Source organism: Podarcis liolepis (assembly GCF_965112155.1).
Source record: "Podarcis liolepis genome assembly, chromosome: 16".
NCBI lineage: Eukaryota > Metazoa > Chordata > Lepidosauria > Squamata > Lacertidae > Podarcis > Podarcis liolepis.
Genome location: NC_139567.1, coordinates 44,667,523 through 44,687,764, shown reverse-complemented (window position 1 = coordinate 44,687,764; position 20,242 = coordinate 44,667,523). Strand labels below are relative to the sequence as shown.

The following is a 20,242-nucleotide window of genomic DNA, read 5'->3' as shown; positions in this document are numbered from 1 at the left end:
CCAGTCCTCATGAAGGAAGGGCTAATTGAAACAGGGAGCTGCCTTCCAGAGTCAGGCAGCTGGCCCATCTGGATCACACTTGTTCACACTGACCGGCAGTGGCTTTTCAGGGTCTCCTAATGGTATCCCTTCCGGGAGACGTGGGAAAGTGAACCTGGGGGCCTTCTGCATGCCAGGCAAGTGCTCTCCGGCTGGGCTACAGGCCTTCCTCATACCCTCATCACTGCCCAAATGACCACAAAAGGACTCCTCCTCCTCCAAAAGAACACCTCACTGTCAAGTAATCTGCTCTTCCTTCTTTCCTCCCTTCTTTCTGCACTGGGGACCCCTTTCCCCCGTCTCGCCCCCCACTTGCCCTAGTCAAGACAGCAAGTCAGTCCCAGGGCAATGGCACCCCACCCTCCTCCCACAAAGACAGGGCCCTTCTGCTGGCAACCCCCCCCCCCCAGCACCATCGCAGAAGCCCAGCGCCATCCCAGCGCCTCTCAACCAAAGCCTGTCGCCATGGAGAGGAAGAGGAGCCCCCTGCGGAGTGGCAGAGCGGGTGAGTCAGACTCTGCAGAGCAGCAGCAGCCTTTTCACAAACAGAAAAACAGCCGCCAAGCGCCTGGCAGTGAGGCGGCCTGCAGCCCTCCTCTTCCTCCTGGGTCCCTCAGAGCGCCTCCCCCACCCCCACTCCAGACCCAGACCCAGCCGTGAGATGGGGGGCTCACAAGACAGAGCGCTTTCCTAGCCCTGTCCAGCTTTCCCTGCCTTCTTCACTAGCCACGTTGACTCCAGCAGGTGCTCCAAGGAAGGAGCCCTCAGCAGCTGGTTCCTTGCAGCTTGGCTGCCTTCTCCTCCCTGCCTGTGGAGAGCAAGTCAGATGGAAAGAGAGAGAGATCTGTAGGGAAGCAGGCAGGGAAAGGCCTTCGTGGGGGACGTGGCTGCCCTCTAGCGCCTAAGGAAAAATTACAAAATGCTTCCTGGAGCCTGGATGGTCCTTAACCTGTCAGGCCTGTCAGGTCCTTAACCTGCGCCACCCCCCATCCTGCCAGCCAGTTGCGGGACTGAGTGTGAGAGCAAGTCTCCACATTTGAGGTTTGCAGGAAGTGGCTGAGAGAGGCATTTACGGCCACCAGCAGTGGAAGGGGCCGTCGTGGCTAGGAACCTCCTCCATGAATTTGTCTGATCCTTTATCAGAACAGCAGAAAAAGCCCTGCTGCAGCAGGTGGACCAGGCCAAAGCAGACCCTCCTAGTCCAGCATCTTCTTCTCCCAGGGACCAAGCAGATGCTCCCGTGGGAAGCAGCAAGCAGGGCTCTTTGTTGCTGTTGTTTAGTTGTTTAGTAGTGTCCGCCCTCTTCGTGACCCCATGGACCAGAGCACGCCAGGCCCTCCTGTCTTCCACTGCCTCCCGCAGTTTGGTCAAACTCATGCTGGTAGCTTCGAGAACACTGTCCCACCATCTCGTCCTCTGTTGTCCCCTTCTCCTTGTGCCCTCCATCTTTCCCAACATCAGGGTCTTTTCCAGGGAGTCTTCTCTTCTCATGAGGTGGCCAAAATCTTGGAGCCTCAGCTTCAGGATCTGTCCTTCCAGTGAGCACTCGGGGCTGATTTCCTTCAGAATGGAGAGGTTTGATCTTCTTGCAGTCCATGGGACCCTCAAGAGTCTCCTCCAGCACCATAACTCAAAAGCATCAATTCTTCGGCGATCAGCCTTCTTTATGGTCCAGCTCTCACTTCCATACATCACTACTGGGAAAACCATAGCTTTAACTATACGGACCTTTGTCGGCAAGGTGATGTCTTTGCTGGGCTCTTTAATGCACTCCAAACTGGTCGCCACAACGACCTCTGTGTGTGTGAGAATTAATGACACACTATGGAAAGAGAGCACTGCCCAGGCTCCAACGCCTCCCTGTCCATCGGGTGGCTCAGAGGCTTCCACTGGGCAGCTGCAGGGGGACTTGGGCACAAAGAAAAGATGACAGCTATTTAAACTCTAATCCCTGCTCCAAGGCCCAGAAAAGTAGCTCAGAGCAAAAGCCCCTGCAGTCTAAAAGACGCCAAAGGTTGAAGAAAGGAGAGGGGGACGCCAAAGGATTCGGAAAAGCTGGAAATAAAAGACCTCACTCAATTCTTCCTGTCCTGAGAGGGAGGGCTCACTTCAACAAGGACACCAAGGCAGGCCACAGCCAAGATGGTGCCGCCCTCAAAGAGGCCTCTTCCTCACTGGAGAAAGAAAAAACGGGGACAATATCTTAAGGTAAGAATTTGCATAACACTTTGGAAGAACTAAGGCTTCCAATGGAAACTGACAGAGCTTAACACAAGGCCTGACTCTTTAACAGAAAACACAACCGCAACAAAATAACCCATAACAAAAAGATCAAAGAATTACAAAAAGAAAATACAGACATACACAACAAGCTTGGAGATGCAGAAAATTAAAACAGGAGAATTTATGTTTTTGGTGGGAAAGGGAGTGGAAGAAAATGATCCTAGAAGAGTTTGGATTTGATATCCCACTTTTTTCACTACCCGAAGGAGTCTCCAAGCGGCTAACATTCTCCTTTCCCTTCCTCCCCCACAACAAACACTCTGTGAGGTGAGGGAGGCTGAGAGACTTCAGAGAAGTGTGACTGGCCCAAGGTCACCCAGCAGCCGCATGTGGAGGAGCGGAGACGTGAACCCGGTTCACCAGATTACGAGTCCACTGCGCTTAACCACTACACCACACTGGCTCTCCTACACCATTTATTGCCACGTGGCTTAAATCGCTGCTTCTAGAACTCACAGTCTCCGATGGTTTTGAACGGCCACATTGAATGCTTTGCTCATTTCAGGAACAAGGAGGGAGTGTGGCACAAACTGAGGAACCTAATATCCATAACTTATAACTTGCAGGGGGCAGCTGCAGGCGGACCCAGGGGGATGCCCTCAGGACAGTGCTTAGTTGAAGAAGCCTCAGCAATTCTTGCCCACCCCACTGATATCCTGCATGCTCTAACTGCCAGCCTCAAGGGCAGCTGACACTCTCCCCCATGAAAACCCCAGAGTTGTGCCTGTAGGGGAAGAATAAAGAGCTCTTTTTAAATAATTTTCAACACAGGGACAGACAAGATTTTCAGCTCTGACAAGTCCCAGTTTACTCATCCCTCAAGGCAGTGGTTGCAAAACAAATAGGATTCTCTGGCCATCATGCTGCAGTGACCAGGCAAGCCAAGAGCTGCCCCTTAAACCTTCATCCGCCGGAAGTCCCACTCCGGCCAAGCCCCAAAGCCGCCTGGGCACCGGGCCCCAACACAGTCACTTTACAAACCGATCCAAGAATTCCAGATAGGCTTTCTTTTGGGGTGCGGAGGCCGGGACAAAGTGGCCCCCTGTGTGAATGAGGGTGACGGGCTCCGCAAAGCAGGAGGCAAGCTGCCTGCTCATCTCAGCTGGGATGACCCGATCCGTCTCGCCCAGGACGTGCAGGCTGGGCACCGCAATGGGGTCCTGGTAGTAGCCCTGGTGGGGGGCAGCCTGGCTCTGGAAGCCAGCCACCACGATGGCGAAGGCAATGGGAAAGCGGGGGTCGCCGCGCTGCTTCAGGGCACAAATGATGCCCACCAACGCCGCTCCCTGGCTGAAGCCCAGGAGGCCGTCGATGGGGCCCTGCTCCACAAAGGCCTTGGCAATGCTGTCTAGGGACTCCTCCAGCCCTTTGCAGGAAGACGCTTCTTCCAGGGCACTGAATGTCCCTTCCTGGGGGTTGGAGAACCACCAGCCCTTTGAGTCAGCTTCTAGAGCACCTGAGGCAGCTTCCCCTGCAATGGAAAGGGGTGGAGGTTAGCAAGAATGTCAAGAGAGATCAGCAGCCCTGCAGATGAGGGACAACTCATCGGAACACTCTTCATTAATTCCCTCTCTTGCAGCATAACAAATCTTAACCTTAGATGTTGTGGCCATCCCATGAAACTCAAAATGTTGGAAGATTCCAGACGGATAAAATTAAGGACATTACGCAGCGCAGACTGTGGAACTCGATCACACAAGAGGCAGCGATGGCCACTGACAAAGTTGGTTTTGAAAGAGGATTAGACACAGTAAAGGAGGAGAGGACTGCAGATGACTGCTAGCCCCAGTGGTCTCCACAGTCAGAGGCAGTGATGCTTCTGAATGCCAGTTTTCTGGAAACCAGAGGAGGGAAGAGTTGTTCTCGTGCTTGATTCCTGCTGGAGGGTTTCCCTTTGGGGCAGGAACAGCAGGCTGGGCAAGACGGGCCGTGGGCCTGATCCTTCTTATGCTCCTAGAGCATAATAAATCTGCAAGTCTCTATTTAACCTGGTGCCCTCCAGGGGCTGTTGGACTACAAATCCCATCAGCCTCTAAACCAGCAGAGGACAGGCAAAGGCTTCCTGCAGGTCTCATTGCAAGACTTGTTTTTTGCTGCAACTGTCTCCATTTTTTCTTGCTGGTCCCTGACCTTTCTGCTAACAATCACTCATGAAGTGTTGTTGCTTTCAGAAGGTGAGAAATATGAGTATGTACAAATGTTCATGATCAAACCATACAGTGACTAATGTGTTTTTGTACAGGGATAGGAAACGAGGGCCCACGCCACAGACCTGCCACTCAAATGCAAACCATAACTTGTTCCTCCCACCTCAGAACAGATTTTCTCTCAGTAATTCTTACAATCAGCCTGTGGGTAGACCACTAATGGCAGGGTCTCCATCCCTGCCGGGGAAACAGAAAGGACTCGCTTAAGGCAACAGGGACTTTGCCAACCGCAATGTATTTTACAGGCTTCACTGGGATTTTTGCCATGGGTTTGGAAACCAGGATTTTGCTGGCGCTTTTTCTTAACTGGAGAGGCCAGGGATTCAACCTGGGACTTCCTTCCAGCAAAGCAGCTGATCTGCTCCTACACTCCAGTTCCTTCCCCTAACAAACACACCTGAGCTGTGGCTGAGAACAGATGGAGAAACCAAAGAAGAGCCCTACAGCAGCTGGATTAGGCCAAGAGGGGGGGAGGCATCTAGTGCAGCCTCCTGTTGCCACAGTGGCCAACCAGATGCCCCCCAGGGAAGCCCACAAAGCAGCAGGACGGGGGGGGGGGCAGCAGCTGCTGCTGCACACCACATGCAACATCTTCATTAAACTAGAGGAGGGTTTCCCAAACTTGGGTCTCCAGCTGTTTGGGGACTACAATTCCCATCATCCCTGAGCACTGGTCCTGCTAGCTAGGGGGGATGGGAGATGTAGTCCAAAAACTGCTGGAGAAAGCCTGTTTGGGAAACTCCAAGGTCTTATTCCTGGCAGGTCAGGAGGACATCCGAAGAGGCTGCAGGGTCCGGCCCAAGAGGGGCCCATCTTGCCCAGCCTCCTCTTCTCACTGTGGCCGATGCCCCCCCAGCAAACGGGACCCGAGCCCCAGAGCCAGCCTCCCCTCCTGGGGTTCCCAGTCCCTGGCCTTGGGAGCCACGCTGCCCCTCAGAGCCCATCCTCAACAGCCCTCTCACCCGCCACGAACTGGCCCAGTCCTCTCTGGGAGACTGTGGGGCTGCTGGCCCGGCAGATTTCTTTTTTTAAAAAAAGTTCACAAAATGGATTAACGAGACTTTCTCCTGATTAGTTGCCCATCTGGGATGCGGAAGCGGTTAATAATAATAATAATAATAATTTATTATTTATACCCCGCCCATCTGGCTGGGTTTCCCCAGCCACTCTGGGCGGCTTCCAACTGAATATTAAAAACAGTACAGCATCAGACATTAAAAACTTCCCTAAAGAGGGCTGCCTTCAGTTGTCTTTTAAAAGTAAAATAGTTGTTTATTGCTTTGACATCTGCTGGGAGGGCGTTCCACAGGGCAGGCGCCACTACCGAGAAGGCCCTCTGCCTGGTTCCCTGTAACCTTACTTCTCGCAATGAGGGAACTGCCAGAAGGCCCTCGGTGCTGGATCTCAGTGTCCGGGCTGAACGATGGGGGTGGAGATGCTCCTTCAGGTATACAGGACCGAGGCCGTTTAGGGCTTTAAAGGTCAGACCCAACACTTTGAATTGTGCTTGGAAACGTCCTGGTAGCCAATGTAGGTCTTTCAAGACCGATGTTATATGGTCTCAGCAGCTGCTCCCAGTCACCAGTCTAGCTGCCGCGTTCTGGATTAGTTGTAGTTTCCAGGTCACCTTCAAAGGTAGCCCCACGTAGAGCGCATTGCAGTAGTCCAAGCGGGAGATAACCAGAGCATGAACCACTCTGGTGAGACAGTCCGCGGGCAGGAAGGATCTCATACTGTGTACCAGATAGAGCTGCTAGACAGCCGCCCTGGACACGGATTTAACCTGCACCTCCATGGACAGCTGTGAGTCCAGAATGACTCCCAGGCTGCGCACCTGGTCCTTCAGGGGCACAGTTACCCCATTCAGGACCAGGGAGTCCTCCACACCTGCCCGCCTCCTGTCCCCACAAAACAATACTTCTGTCTTGTCAGGATTCAACCTCAGTCTCAAGGTTTTTTGAGGGGGGGGGATCGCTCTCTGCACATGCTCAGAGGAACACCTGGCCAATGGCAAGGCTCTCCTGGAGTGACGTCAGGGGAGGCGGCCCGTGACGTCACAGGGAGGCCCCGCCCCTCACCTGACGGGAGAGGCGCGTCCACCGAATGGGGCGCGTCCACGTACAGGAGCTCCGCGCGACCCCGGAGGGCCTTGCGCAGGGACCCGGTTCGCGCGCGGAAGACGTCCGCGCTCTGCCGGTATCCATGGAGACAGAGCAGCCGCAACCCGCCGCCCCCGCGGGAGGACATGCCGCATCCGGGTATCTGCGCCAGGTGGGAAGTGGAACGAGGGAAGCCGGAAGCGACGCTCCTCTTTGCAGCGTCTATGGTTAGGAGGCCGGAAACGCCCTTCTCGTACCGTAGAGCTATCAAAGATATAGAGTGAACTCTATTGGGGGTCTGGAGAGGGGAATTCCGGGCTCGCTCATGGAAATCTGGCTCTCAGGTCTGCGCGTAAGACTTCAGATGCCTGCCAAGGCGAAACTCTTGCCTGCTTCCCGCTGCGTCTGCCAGGGGAGGAAAGAGCAAGCGAGAGGAGGCTCACGACAGCCCTGCAAGGTAGGACACCAGAGGCGGGTAGGATTCCCAAGCAAAAAAACAGGGGCCTTAAATTCATCGCCTGCCCCAACCTCCTCTTTCTGGGCAAAAAGAAAGAGAGCAATCCTGCCACGCTCTTTTTAAATCTCACACGGAGGACCCTTTCCCTCCACTGCCTTGCCTACAAACACGAACAGTGAATGCTTACTCACAAGTAAGCCCCACTGAGTGATACAGGACTTGCTCCCGGGTAAGTGTGCATGTTTAGGATGGCAGCCTTAAGCTACTTATTTACTTTGGGATTTCCAAGGCAGATCTCAAATTATTTAGGGGAACGGAAATTAATTTCACATTAAGGCAGCTGGGAGACCCTGTACAGATTTGGGCAACTGAACAGCCTTTTTTGTGGCATTTTCCCTATTTTCCAGGGACAGCCCCGGATTTACAGAAGCCACCCTGGTTTCTGATTTGATCCCAGAGTGTCCCTCTTTTCCCTAGGATGCCCTTATCTTCATCGGAGAAAGCTTGGAGAGTATGGAGATGTGACCCTGAACCAAAGAGATGAATAACTATACAACCTTTAATGTTTAATTATGTGTTTATATATGTTGTAAGCTGCCCAGAGTGGCTGGAGCAACCCAGGGAGATGGGTGGGATACAAATAATAAAAAGATGGTGATGGAATGAACTCTCTCCACTGTGCAGCAGCCGCTTTTCAGTTTTGACTGCATTTCTGAGTGTATTTTGTAAAGAGGGACTCCTGTCCCAAACAGGCTGCATAGCAGAGGGGCCCGGCTCTCCTCTTGCACCCACAGCCAGGCGTTTGGGGACCTTACCCCTTCTCAAGGGTAGTGGAGACATTACAAGTGTTAACGGAGAAATCTGAGAGCTCCCTTGGACAAAAAACAAGGACACCAGCCAGGAATACCAGAGCAAAACAGCAGCCAGTCGGCTTGGTCTTGATTGAAGACTGTTGTGACAGGACTCCCACCTGCCACCAGGTGGAACAAGATGGAAGCCCTGAACAAAAGAGAACCCAAACTTTTATTAGCTACTAATCCCCATGTTTGAGCGCTCACTGGAAGGACAGATCGTGAAGTTGAGACTCCAAGACTTTGGCCACCTCATGAGAAGAGAAGACTCCCTGGAAAAGACCCCGATGTTGGGAAAGATGGAGGGCACAAGGAGAAGGGGACGGCAGAGGACAAGATGGTGGGACAGTGTTCTCGAAGCTACCAGCAAGAGTTTGACCAAACTGCGGGAGGCAGTGGAAGACAGGAGTGCCTGGCGTGCTCTGGTCCAGGGGGTCACGAAGAGTCAGACACAACTAAACAACAACAACAATCCCTATGTTACACCCCCCAAACTACATCCCTCATACATCACGGTTAGATCATGAAAGGGGAGGTCTGGTGGCAGAAATCTGAACATCCTGGACCCTGCCCCATGGTTCTCCTTGCCCTCCACCAAACACCCATCATCAAGTGTAACAAAAAAGATATTCACATTCCCCTGTTTCCCAGCCAAGTTCATCCCACCCTTTTGTCTTCATCTGGGTTTGGTATTTCTGGATTGGCTACCTGTCTGGCACTCAGGTATCAGGATGCCAGGGATTATCACTCAGGCAGAGCGGCTGCTGAGTAGCTGAGCTCACCTGTCTATATGAATTTCTGAAGTTTTCCCAGTGAGCCAGTACACAGATGCATTTATCAGTGAATTCTTACATTTGGTATCGTGCAGCAAAGGCCCTCTGAATAGATAGGAAGGAACTGTGATGAAGTGTTTTGTGGGGACAAATCACAAAGTTACAAAAGTGATTGTGCTGATTTTGGTAGTGGGCTGCATGTACATGATATCTGCTGGAGGGGCAGCCCCCTCCCCCAACCTGTACATAAATTCCTGCAACACAAGCATCCCACCCCAGCAGTTTCTCCCAAGACATGTTCCTGGATTATTTTTATGACTGATTTCATTTCTATACCGCTTCATATTTGTAAGAAAAAGTTCTCAACGTGCATTAAAATACCATACAGAACATTCCAGAAAATCATATATAGAACATACATTTAAAACAACATAATTAACGGGAAACAGCAATATTATCTTAAAAGAAGTCAAAATAAAACATTATAAAGGAAGGTCAAGGATGGAATACACATTTAAAGCAGTGCAAAAGGGAAGAGAATAAAATATTGTCATAAACATGGATTGACAGTAAGTAGAGATAGATGAAACACTCCCTCCATTTCTTAGTGCAAGGGCTCCAGAGCTGGAAGTTTGGGGATAAACCAGGGTTTCTCAAATGTTTGGGGGCCCCCTGGCACCTTGGTTCCATAAACTCACCCAGTGCCCCCTGCCCTGTCCTATAAACAATAGCAATTTGCATGACCCACTACAGAAGATAACAAAATGAAAACAGCAATGATTTATTGTACATTTATTTCAAAAAAATAAACATAGGCAAAAATAAATATATGCTCCACTCTAATCATGGAGCTGAAAAAAGAATGTGCATCAAAGAATATTGCATGAAAAATAGAAATATATGTATATTTGGAAACATTTTTAATGATTACCAAGCATAAAGTGTTGTCTTCCAGGAGAAACGCATGAAAACTCTTTTACGCATTCTAATGATGGAAAACATAAGGGAGAAGGAAATTTATAGCATATGGTTTGTACTTGCCAAACAGGCACAAACCTTCACCGACTACAGATGTACGGTAACCAGTTTATAAGAAAATCGATAGCTATTACCAATAATTGGCCATCTTGGGACGACGCAGAATTGTAGATGCAAAGAAACTTCCCCAAAGGAAAACAGTTTTGAAAGTGGTAAGAACAGTAAACCTTTAAAAACGAAGCGAGGGAAAAGTTTCACTCGAGCTTCTAGTCTGATCAATCGTAAAACAGCGGCGCATGAGCTTGGAGGGGCTTCCTCCAGCGCCCCCTGCCGCCCCTTCCTCTTATCACCCCTAGGTGATCCCACCGCCCCCCAAGAGTTAGTCCCACACATTTGGGGAGCCGGTGGGCTAGACTGTGGCCCCCACACTGCAGGACAGCAACGGCCGCTTGCCTCCTTGGAGGTGCATCCTCTGGGCTTGGCTGGTGTTTGTGCCCCAGAGCGCCAGCCCTGCTGTTCCTCAGGGGTGCTGCCAAGCCGGTTCTGTGCCCGACAGCTCAGTGTGGTCCCAGGACCCGCCTGAACCCCCAGGTCTGGCACGGAGCCTCAAGGCTGAGGGCTGGGCAGCGGCACCTCTTCCTTCTCCTTCTCCTCCTCTCGGCAGTCGCAGCGCCCACAGGCATTCTTCTCGGGCTGGAGCGTGGCCTTGGCCGGGATCACCTGCAAGAATTGGTCAACGCCTGAGAAGCTGAAGGGGCCATGGCAAGGTCCCAGCCCTCGGAGTTTTGAGCTGAGGGCGGATCTAAACAGGAACACGGGAAGCTGCCTTGTCAGAGAGTACAGAGTCACTCTAAAAAGAAATGCAAGTTTCCAGTCCTCAGGGTTGATTTCAATAGGAACTCAGGAAGGTCCCTTTTACTGGCTATTAAGTACAGTGGTACCTCGGTTTAAGAACAGCCCTGTTTACCAACTATTCAGTATAAGAACTCGGCAAAACCGGTAGTGTTCCGGTTAGCAAACTTTACCTTGGTCTACGAACGGAATCTGAACGGTGGAAGGGCACCGACGGCGGGAGGCCTCGTTAGGAAAAGTGCACCTCGGTTTAAGAACGACTTTGGTTTAAGAACGGACTTGTGGAACAGATTAAGTTCGTAAACCGAGGTACCACTGTACTGCTAGATCCAGCATACATTTTGGAAAGCTATTTTTCTGGTATGTATCTGGATACTCCATTCAAGATGGAACGCTCTGTCACAAGAGACTAGGGCCCTGCGGGACTTGACATCTTTCTGCAAGGCCTGCGAGACAGAGCTGTTCCACCAGGCCTTTGGCCAGGGCACAGTCTGACCCCCTCCTTTGGTAATCCTCTAGCCCATAGAATTGATTTTAGAATGAATGGATTTTAGAATGTATTTCAATTAATCGATTATTTTTTATGTAAACTGTGTTATTTTTACTGTTGTTAGCCGCTCTGAGCCTGGATTTGGCTGGGGAGAGTGGGATATAAATAAAATTTTATTATTATTATTATTTTATTAAGATCATCATAACCAAATTTTGCATGGTGCTTCCCAAGACTAAGGATCAGCCTTTCGTCTGTGTTTGGATACTGTAATGACTATAGGGGTTGCTCGTGCGTAAGTTGCCGCCACTCCTGGCTATGTTGCCTTGTTAAATCTTTCCTGTCTGGACAGCCCTTCACTTCATGGCTGCCTCAGTCGCTAGCAGAATCCGTCAGTGGGCGTTTCTTAAACCTTTTCCAGCATAAAAGCTGTTTGACGCCAAGTGTCCTCCTACTCTCCCTGCGCGGAAGTCTTCTGCGCAGGGTGGGCGTGGGTAGCGGAGGACCTGTGCTCTCCCCGCTGGTGTCCAGTGAAGAGTCCTGGAGCCCTCTTGCCGATTCCCCCATCTGCCCCCCTTTATCCCTGGTGTTGCGCTGATTTCCTTCCCCAGCTGGTGAGCTGCCTCTCTCCCTGCTGGGTCCCTCTCCAGCATCACTTGGGAGCCTTCCCTCCGCCTCTGGCTCCGATGTCAGTTCCCTGACAGATACCATCGGACGCCATCAGACTAAGACCTGGGAGACCCCAGGGTCCCAAATTCCTTCCCTCGACCATGACACTCACGGGGTGACTTTGGGGGCTGGTCACTGCCTCTCAGCCAAGCTGACCTTGCAGCGTTGTGGTGGGGAGTATACAAGGAGGGCAGAACTGTTTACACATCACCACGAGCTCCTTGGGAGGAAAAGGTGTCATACAAATGCAATTCAACGCATTTTGATCCAAGATGGGGGGCCGGATCTCTCGCAATTTAGCCATGATTTTGCAAGACTGCACTGATTTTGCGGGATGGGGTGTTCTTAGACTTCCTGAGCAACGTCAGGAATGAGGTTGCTAGCTATTAAATAGAATCACAGAATCAAAGCATAGTAGAGTTGGATGTGATCCCAATCTCATCTAGTCCAACCCTTCTGGGCCGCCCTGAGATCTTATAAATCTAATAATATATAAAATAACCCCCCTGCAATGCAGGGATCACAGCCAAAGAACTCCTGACTGGGGGCCATCAAACCTCTGCTTAGTTTGCCCATTGCACATGAAGCAGTCATGGTGGAAGCCAGATCTGGTGTTAGCAGGGAAGGCGGATAGGACAGAAAAAAACTGATCCAAGAACCGTGAGGATCTAGGACTCCTGGGTCCGCTCTCTGGCTGCGCCTTCGCTGCACTAATGCAACTCCCACTATATGGAAAACAGTTCACCCAAAGCGAGAGGGGCCCCACCCTGACTGGCCGCTAGGGGGAGATGCCACCCTGCAAGTGAAGCGCAGAGAGCCGAGTGCGAGAACCTGGGAAAGGAACCGCAGAAATGGGGCTTCCTTCTGCAGGACAAGGGACCTGAGGCCTGTGTGTCCCAGTTAAGAAGCCACAGGCGTCACCCCAAGGGAAAGAGAGGGATCTTGATAGACAAATAGAAAGGGCAGGGCTACTGGTGAGATGGCTACTGACTGCCATGGTCCATCTAGCCCAGTGTTGCCTACACTGACTGGCAGCATCTCTGCAGGGTTTCAGGCAGAGAGTGTTTCTTCCAGCCCCCCCCCCCGGAGATGCTGCAAGTGGGGACTGAACCTGGGACCTTCTGCACTCAAAGCAGGTGCTCTCTACCACTGACCAAGCCTTCCCCTCAAGAGCGTGGAGAGCGGCTGCCAGCCAGAGCAGACAGTGCTTGGAGACTGAACTATAATACAGAAATTGGGGGGGATCCAACCCTGAGCTGTGAACCAGGAAGTCCCACTTCAAATGCTATGAGCTCTTTGGGTCTCCCTTCAGCCCCCTGCTCCCCCCTGAAATTTGGGGGATAAAGTGAATAATGCTGACCTCCTGCTCTTGTAAGGGGTGCGGAACCTTACGTGACCCCCACACCTCTCTCTCTAGCCCCCAAAGTCCCCCCCCTGGCTGCACCCTCCTCCAGTGGTCTAGCTGCAAAGGTGCCCCATGCCTCTTGCCTAGCCTGCGGGGGGAGAGGCTGAGGGCTCCTGTCCAAGGATAAAGAGGGCTATTTGCTGCCCCCCTTTGCTTCTTGCCCCACCCACCACTGGTGTGCGGCCCTCAGGAAACTCCGCAAGGGAATGCGGCCCTCCGAGCGGACACGCTTCCCCACCAGGGATTGCAGTTTCAAAACGCGCACGAAAGCACTTTGCCGCTGGTTATTACTGTGAATTACTATGAATTGACTGAATTGCATCAATTGTTTTGATGAGTCCGTGGCTGTTTGCTTTATTTATTTATATGCTGCTGTGTTTGATATTATAGAGATCGCAATGCCTTTTTTAAAAAAAACTAATGCTGTTGCTTTGCGCTCAACATTTGCTGCTGGAAAAGCAGAATACAGATCCCCAGTCAGATCAAATGATGAGAATCGGGAGGCCTTCAAAAGCCCCACTTCCTGCACTGCAGGGGGCTGGACTAGAGGACCCTTGGAGGTCCCTTCCAACTCCACCGTTCTATGAAACAGAAGTGCCAGAGTGCAAGGGCTCCTGTGCCCAGGAAGAACCCCTGCCCCACTCCCCGTCCGCATGCAAAGCCCCCAAGGGCTGCCCTGCCCCTCACCTCCTTCTCCCGGCTCCCCCTCTGCGGCTGGCGGCTGCTGCTGTGGTTCACCGTCCAAGGCCCCAGCGACTGGCTGGCGTAGAAATCCATGGGGTAGGTCTCTTGCCACTGGACCTGCTGCAGAGCCACGGCGGCCTGAAAAGAGGGCAAGGGCGGGGGGGGGGGTCAAGCTCCTGGTGGGTCCAGACGCTTCCCTGACTGGAGGGGCTTAATCATCATCATCATCTATTACTTATACCCCGCCCATCTGGCTGGGTTTCCCCAGCCACTCTGGGCAGCTTCCAACAAAGTATTAAAATACAGTAGTCTGTTAAGCATCAAAAGCTTCCCTAAACAGGGCTGCCTTCAGATGTCTTCTAAAAGTCTGGTAGTTGTATCTGGTGGGAGGGAGTTCCACAGGGCGGGTGCCACTACCAAGAAGGCCCTCTGCCTGGTTCCCTGTAACTTGGCTTCTCGCAGTGAGGGAACCACCAGAAGGCCCTCAGTGTCCGGGCAGAATGATGGGGGTGGAGACGCTCCTTCAGGTATACTGGGCCGAGGCTGTTTAGGGCTTTCAAGGTCCGCAACAACACTTTGAATTGTGCTCGGAAACGTACTGAATCCTGTTGTGGTTTGGGCTGCGGGTTCAAGGCCCAGGGAATGATGGGAGGCGGGAGTCCAGCCACCTCGGATTGGAGGAAGGTGGATGCTATCGTTGGCTCACCTCGTAGGGCGTGAGGAGAGGTCTTCCGAAGGCCTCCCCCCAGTCGATGGAGAGCCTGGGACAAGCCACCTGGACCCACCTGCAGGAAGGAAGAGGAAGAGAGGCTGTAGGGCAGCAGGGCAGGGCGCCTGCTTGGCATGCAGAAGGACCCAGGCTCAATCCCCAGGAAGAAAAGGTCCCAAATGGGCCAAATCGGCCCAGCTAGGAAGGCGAGACCTTAGGCCAGCCACAGTCTCTCAGCTTCACTACCCTCGCAGGGCTGCTGGGAGGACGAAACGGCCTGGCAAAGATTTGCCTGTTCCAAGCCTGCTTTGGGTTCACTGGCCGCTGGGATTTCCTATATGTTTTATTGAATGCTTGCTCTGTATTTTGCTCCATTGCGTATGGAGTTCATGTTATTGGAAAGGCAAGATTACATCTTTTAATTATTTCAGAAAAGGCAAGTGCCTGTTTGTTTGTTTTTTAACTGAAAAATTCATTGTTTTATTCCTTTCTGAGGTTTTGGGGGGTTTATTTTACAGTCCAGCAAGATTTGGGTTTTTTAAATGAAATAAATAAGCGAACAAATCTTTGCTGCCTGGTGGACTAGAACCTTGGCTTTGCTTTTAAAACAGAAAAGAAGCTTGCCCAGTGACAGGGTCCGGCCACCACCGTTCTGGGCAACAAACAGGGAAATGGGGGAAGAGGAGGCCTCAGGTGTCCCAGTGTGGCGCAGGGGTCAGAGTGTCAGACAAGGCCTGGGAGGGACCAGGGTTCAAATCCTTCCACTTAGCCATGAAGCTCACCGGTGTCCTTGGGGGCCGGCTGCTGCCTCTCTCACCCTCACAGGGTTGTTATGGGGATTAAATGAAGAGGGAGAGCAGAACCAAGAACGCCAAAGAGGGGAGAGGAAGGGGGGTGTCTTCTGACCCACGGCTCCCATTCATACTCACGCCTCAACATCGGGGAACAGCCGCAGTTTGCCAGGGAAAATCTCCGAGAGCAGGAGGCGGATGTAAGGGCGCCCCAAAGACTGGAGGGTGGACTCCAAGTGCTGCAGACAAGGGGGGGGGGGACACGGAGAGAAGAGAGGTTGGGACCCGAGACGGAGCCTTAACGGTGGTGGCACCAAACATGTCTCCCCTGCAAGGAAGGTCCACCAGGCTCCTTCTCTCTTTGCGGAAAAACTTTCTATTCCAGCATGCTTTTCCTTTACAGTCGTACCTTGGAAGTCAAACAGAATACGTTTCGGAAGTCCGTTTGGCATCTGAAATGTTCTACTTCCAAAGCGCGGATTCTGATTGGAAGCTCCTGCAGCCAATCGGAAGCAGCGGAACATGTGTCAAACGTTCGGGTTCCAAAAATAGTTCGCAAACCGGAACAGTCACTTCCAGTTTTCGATCGTTTGGGAGTCGGAACATTAGGCTCCCAAGGAGTTCGGGAGCTGAGGTACACCTGTATTTTATTTCAACAACTTATACACCACTTATTTACCATCGTCGCTAAGTGGCTTATTTTAGCTGAAGGATCCGGTTAACGGCCCCCATGAAAGGGCCCCCTGAGTCCAGCGCCCTGATCTCACCGTGGCCAACCAGGCAACTCAAAGGGACCTGATCACTTCAGCAACTCTCCACTGTTTGTTCCTCATTGCTTGGTACACAGAGGTAGACTGCCCCTGGGCATGGAGGTTCTGCTATCACAGCAGGCCTCCAGTTGGACCTGTCTGTCTAGTCCAGCCTCCTGCCTTTGCCATGGCATTCAGAAGCATCGCGGCCTCTGGCACCTGCCCTCAGCCCCATCCCAGCTAAGAATGTAGTAAGAACTCTGTACGAGGACAGGAGCTGGCCAGGGGGGAATGGAGGCTGGGGGAGGACAGGACTTGATCTCTGTTGCTGGAGGGCTCCTTCACACACAATGGTTCTATGGTTCTGTTGATTTATTCCTTGCCCTCCACCCTAAGATCCCAGGGCAGGTGATAGCATTAACAACAACCCTGAAACAACACTTTAAAATAACTTAAAACGGTAAAAGGACCCCTGACCATTAGGTCCAGTTTTGGCCGACTCTGGGGTTGCGGCGCTCATCTCGCTTTACTGGCCGTGGGAGCCGGCGTACAGCTTCCGGGTCACGTGGCCAGCAGGACTAAGCCGCTTCTGGCGAACCAGAGCAGCGCACGGAAACGCCGTTTACCTTCCCGCCGGAGTGGTACCTATTTATCTGCTTGCACTTTGACGTGCTTTCAAACTGCTAGGTTGGCAGGAGCAGGGACTGAGCAACGGGAGCTCACCCCATTGCAGGGATTTGAACCGCCGACCTTCCGATCGGCAAGTCCTAGGCTCTGTGGTTTAACCCAGAGCGCCACCCGCGTCCCTTTTAAAACAACTTACAATGGCAGAAAACAGGTGGGCCCTAAAAATATTCACCTTGTGTGTCAACAGCCAGAGCAAAGAGGGGCACCTTCGACATTCTCCAAAAGCTGGACAATGAAGGCGCCAGACGCACCCCAGTCAGCAGGGAGTTCCACAGCTCATTTTATTCCTAACAGTATTGGCATACTGCTCTATCATACAAAAGTAAAATAAAAATAAAACCCACGTCAAAGTGGTTTATAAAGAGATAAAACCATACAAGAGAACCACAACATGTTGGAAGTTTTGCAGCCTCCCTGGGTGGCTCTGCCTGGCTGCGCCGTATCCTCGAACTCAGGTCCTCGAACTCTATTTCCCTGGGCGGAGAGGGGAGAAGCAGCGAATGCAGGAACCAGCCTGCTGCACCCAAGGGAGAAATCCAGACACATTGCTCCGCCCATGTTTGCTCCTGGCCCCGCCCATTACCCCCCCCCCGGGCTGGAATCTTCCCCCTCCACCGCCAGAGGAGGGACAAGGCAGGGAGCAACTCACTTCCAGGATGGCCGGGGACCCCTGGCGCCCCAACGTCCCCAGGATGAGGCCCCACTTTCCGGCGCGAGACGCCTCCCGGATGGCTTCCTTCCGCGTCCTCTGCATGCGCTCGTGGCCGTAGTGCTCCTGCGAGAAGACCTTGCTGTAGGGGTCGTACCTGCAGAGAGGGGAGCAGGGGAGGGGTCAGAGGCTGGTAGGGAGGGACCCCCACCTCGGGAAAAAGGAAAGACGCAGGCCCTGAACTCAGGCAGGCAGCAGCAGGTCCCACCCACGGCATCCCCCCATGCGCTTCCCACAGGGGCCAAGCGCAGAACGTGGCGTCCTCTATGCACACTGGAAGCTGCCTGATGCAGAGTCAGGCCTTGGGGTCTGGCTGGCTCAGGGCTGCCCACACGGACTGGCAGCAGCAGCAGCTCTCCAAGATGTCAGACAGGAGGTTTCTCCCATCTGAAGATGCCCCTGGGGACTGAACCTGGGGCTTTTCTGCGGGCAAAGCTCTGCCACCGAGCCCAGGGCCCTTTCCCTTCAAAAAACAAAAGAGCCAAAACGCTAGTCCTCATGATTAAAGGGGCTGCTTCAACAGGAAGCCGCCTTTTGTCTGGAACAAACAAACTGAAGAATTGCTGGTGCTGCGCTCAGGTCCTGTCGGCCGCCGTGAGAAGAGGACGCTGGGTCTCTGCTGAGTCCCCTTTGGCCCAACACTGCGGGGCTCTTCTGGCGTCCTTTGGGCTCTGCACATGCTCAAAGAGGCAGCGCGGCACCATGGTTAGAGCGCTGGACCAGGAACTGGGAGAACAGGGTTGAAATCCCCACTTGGCCATGAAGCTCACAGAGTGACCTTGGGCCAGTCACAGCCTCTTAACCTAGCCTCCCTTGCAGGGCTGTAATAATAATAATAATAATAATAATAATAATAATAATAATAATAATAATAATAATAAATAAATTTATATCCCGCCCTCCCCAGCCGAAGCCGGGCTCAGAGTGGCTAACAACAATAGTGAGGTTGAAATGGGAGGAGGAGAACCATGAGGTTCTTGGAAAACAAAGGTGGTATATTAATATTAATAAAAATAATAATAACAACAACCGCAGCACCTCCCTCTAGCTTTTATCACATCTTTGGAATGGGAGGCAGTTGTACTAAAGGGATGGGGCTGCACCAGGTAGGGGATTGTGTGTTGGGGGGCAGCACACCCCCCCGTCTTCCTCTGCCCAGCAGAGCACCCTCTAAAGTCTACCCCTCTCCCATCCGAAATCTAAACATTTTGACAAGCACCTCCAGAAACGTGGGTCTCCCATTACGCCCCCCCCTCCCGACCGCCCTTCTTCTGGAGGCAGAGAGGGGCCATAAAACGAGGCGATGATGAGCCCTGCTCAGAACCGATGAAATATCCGCCGCTCTGCTGGGACCCGGCCTGCCCACCGCCCAAATCTGAATTCCTGAGCAGGTCGTTTGTTAGCGGCAGGCAGGGGGGGACGGCAGCTTTATGGGGCAGAGAGGCGGCCCAGCCCAGGCTCAGCTTGATTAAAATTCCCTCTGCCAAGCCGGGTAACAAATCACCCGTTTTCCAGGGAAGCGGCGATGGGGAGAGAGAGCGCAGCGGAGCGTGGCCGCCTGCGGAAATCAGGCCTTTCCTGCTGGGGGGGGGGCAGGGAGAGGGTTGGCCATGGCTACTGGCCAGGATGGCTAGCTGCAAGGGCAGGAGGAAGGACGGGATGAGCCATGGGCCCGATCCTTTAGGCTCTTACGGAGGAGGAGAGGGTGGCCCATGGCTACTAGCCAGAAGTCGCAGCAACCGGCCTTGCTGTCTCCAGCAGAGGAGGCAGGAGCACAGCCGTCGCGGCCAGAAAGCAGAAAGGAAACAGGGAGCCAAGCTGAGTGTTGGTCAGGTATAAGGAAGAACTTTGTTAAACTGTGGAACTCCCTTCCACTGGAGGTACGTGATGGCCACCAACCTGGATTGCTTAAAAAGAGGCTTGGACAAATTCAGGGAGAAGGAGAGGGCTACTAGCCAGGATCACTCTGCTCTGCCCTCTTCTGGAGACCAGTTTCTGGAAACCACAGGAGGGGGAGAGTTGCTCCTGTGTTCGAATCCTGCTTGCGGGTTTCCCTTTGGGGCATCCAGTTGCTGTCCCAGGTGGGCCACTGGCCTAATTCAGTCGGCTCCTTTTCTGTTCTTAGCAGAAGGAAGGTTCCCTACCTACGTGCAAACTCCCTCTTCCCCAGCAGAAGGTGGACGTTTGCCTTCCTGTTTGCCTTCTGGTAATCACTGTTTGCCGTCCTTCCTGCTCAGCCCAACCTTGAATTCCCAGGCCGGCCTTTAACAAGATTGTTCCGCCCGTTTAGCGGGAAATCAGCCCGCAGGAGGGGCTGCGCTGGGGTCCTAAGGAGAGCGGACGGCGAGGGACTGGGGTGGGAGCAGCCAGCAGGTGTTGGGGGGGCCCAGGGCTGAAGAGGGTGAAGGGTGGGGCACACAGGACTGGGGGTTTTGGTCTATGACATGCCTGGCGGGGGCTGATGGGAGTTGTAGAGCCAGGGGCTCCAGGTTGGTGGAGGCTGAGAACGTGGTCCTCTGCGCTGACCACCTCCTAATCAGTCCAGCCCAACGTTTGCTCCTAAAGCCCCCTGGAAATTGAAGTTTCCGTAACAAGGAAGGCACTTTTACAGAAATGGAGAACCACACGGCTGGGATGAATGTGGCCCTCAAGGCCTTTTTGGCCCCCAAGATGCTTTTCCCAGGCCACGCCTCCTACCTAGGCATGCCTTCTATATCCAAGTCACACCTCCCTCCTTTGCCACACCCTCTGTAGGCCACGCCTCCCCCTAACCACACCCTCTATAGGTCACGCCTCCTCCCATGGCACAC

At 52.9% G+C, this 20,242-nt stretch overlaps 2 protein-coding genes and 1 long non-coding RNA gene across 4 annotated transcripts in view; 1 reads left to right on the top strand and 2 right to left on the bottom strand.

Annotated features, from left to right (window-relative positions):
* Nucleotides 1–3,105: 3,105 nt before the first annotated feature.
* OVCA2 (OVCA2 serine hydrolase domain containing) lies at nt 3,106–6,809 on the bottom strand. The gene is made up of 2 exons (XM_083480273.1): nt 6,608–6,809; nt 3,106–3,793 (listed from the first exon to the last, which is right to left on the bottom strand). The coding sequence occupies exons 1-2, from the start codon at nt 6,774–6,776 to the stop codon at nt 3,291–3,293; spliced, it is 672 nt and encodes a 223-aa protein (XP_083336399.1). The 5' UTR covers nt 6,777–6,809; the 3' UTR covers nt 3,106–3,290.
* Nucleotides 6,810–6,908: 99 nt separating this feature from the next.
* LOC310695607 lies at nt 6,909–9,529 on the top strand. The gene is made up of 2 exons (XR_014520179.1): nt 6,909–7,085; nt 7,563–9,529. It is a non-coding gene; the product is annotated as an uncharacterized lncRNA (long non-coding RNA).
* DPH1 (diphthamide biosynthesis 1) overlaps nt 9,478–20,242 on the bottom strand; it is a 36,008-nt gene continuing 25,243 nt past the window's right edge. Inside the window, exons 8-12 of one of the 2 annotated variants that reach the window (XM_083480252.1) lie at nt 17,373–17,529; nt 15,426–15,526; nt 14,494–14,572; nt 13,791–13,925; nt 9,478–10,407 (exon numbers count right to left, since the gene is read on the bottom strand). In XM_083480252.1, coding sequence (XP_083336378.1) covers nt 10,294–10,407; nt 13,791–13,925; nt 14,494–14,572; nt 15,426–15,526; nt 17,373–17,529 — 586 coding nt within the window. In that variant the 3' untranslated portion in view covers nt 9,478–10,293. Of the gene's footprint in view, nt 10,408–13,289; nt 13,554–13,790; nt 13,926–14,493; nt 14,573–15,425; nt 15,527–17,372; nt 17,530–20,242 lie in introns of those variants that run through there. The other variant, XM_083480253.1, reaches the window with a different exon arrangement.

Bases quoted from the DNA above. Each gene is read 5' to 3' on its own strand.
- OVCA2 (XM_083480273.1), bottom strand. From the start codon at position 6,776: ATGTCCTCCCGCGGGGGCGGCGGGTTGCGGCTGCTCTGTCTCCATGGA. The intron at 3,794-6,607 runs GTGAGGGGCGGG...TTTCCATTGCAG, and splicing joins GGACGCGCCTCTCCCGTCAG to GGGAAGCTGCCTCAGGTGCT.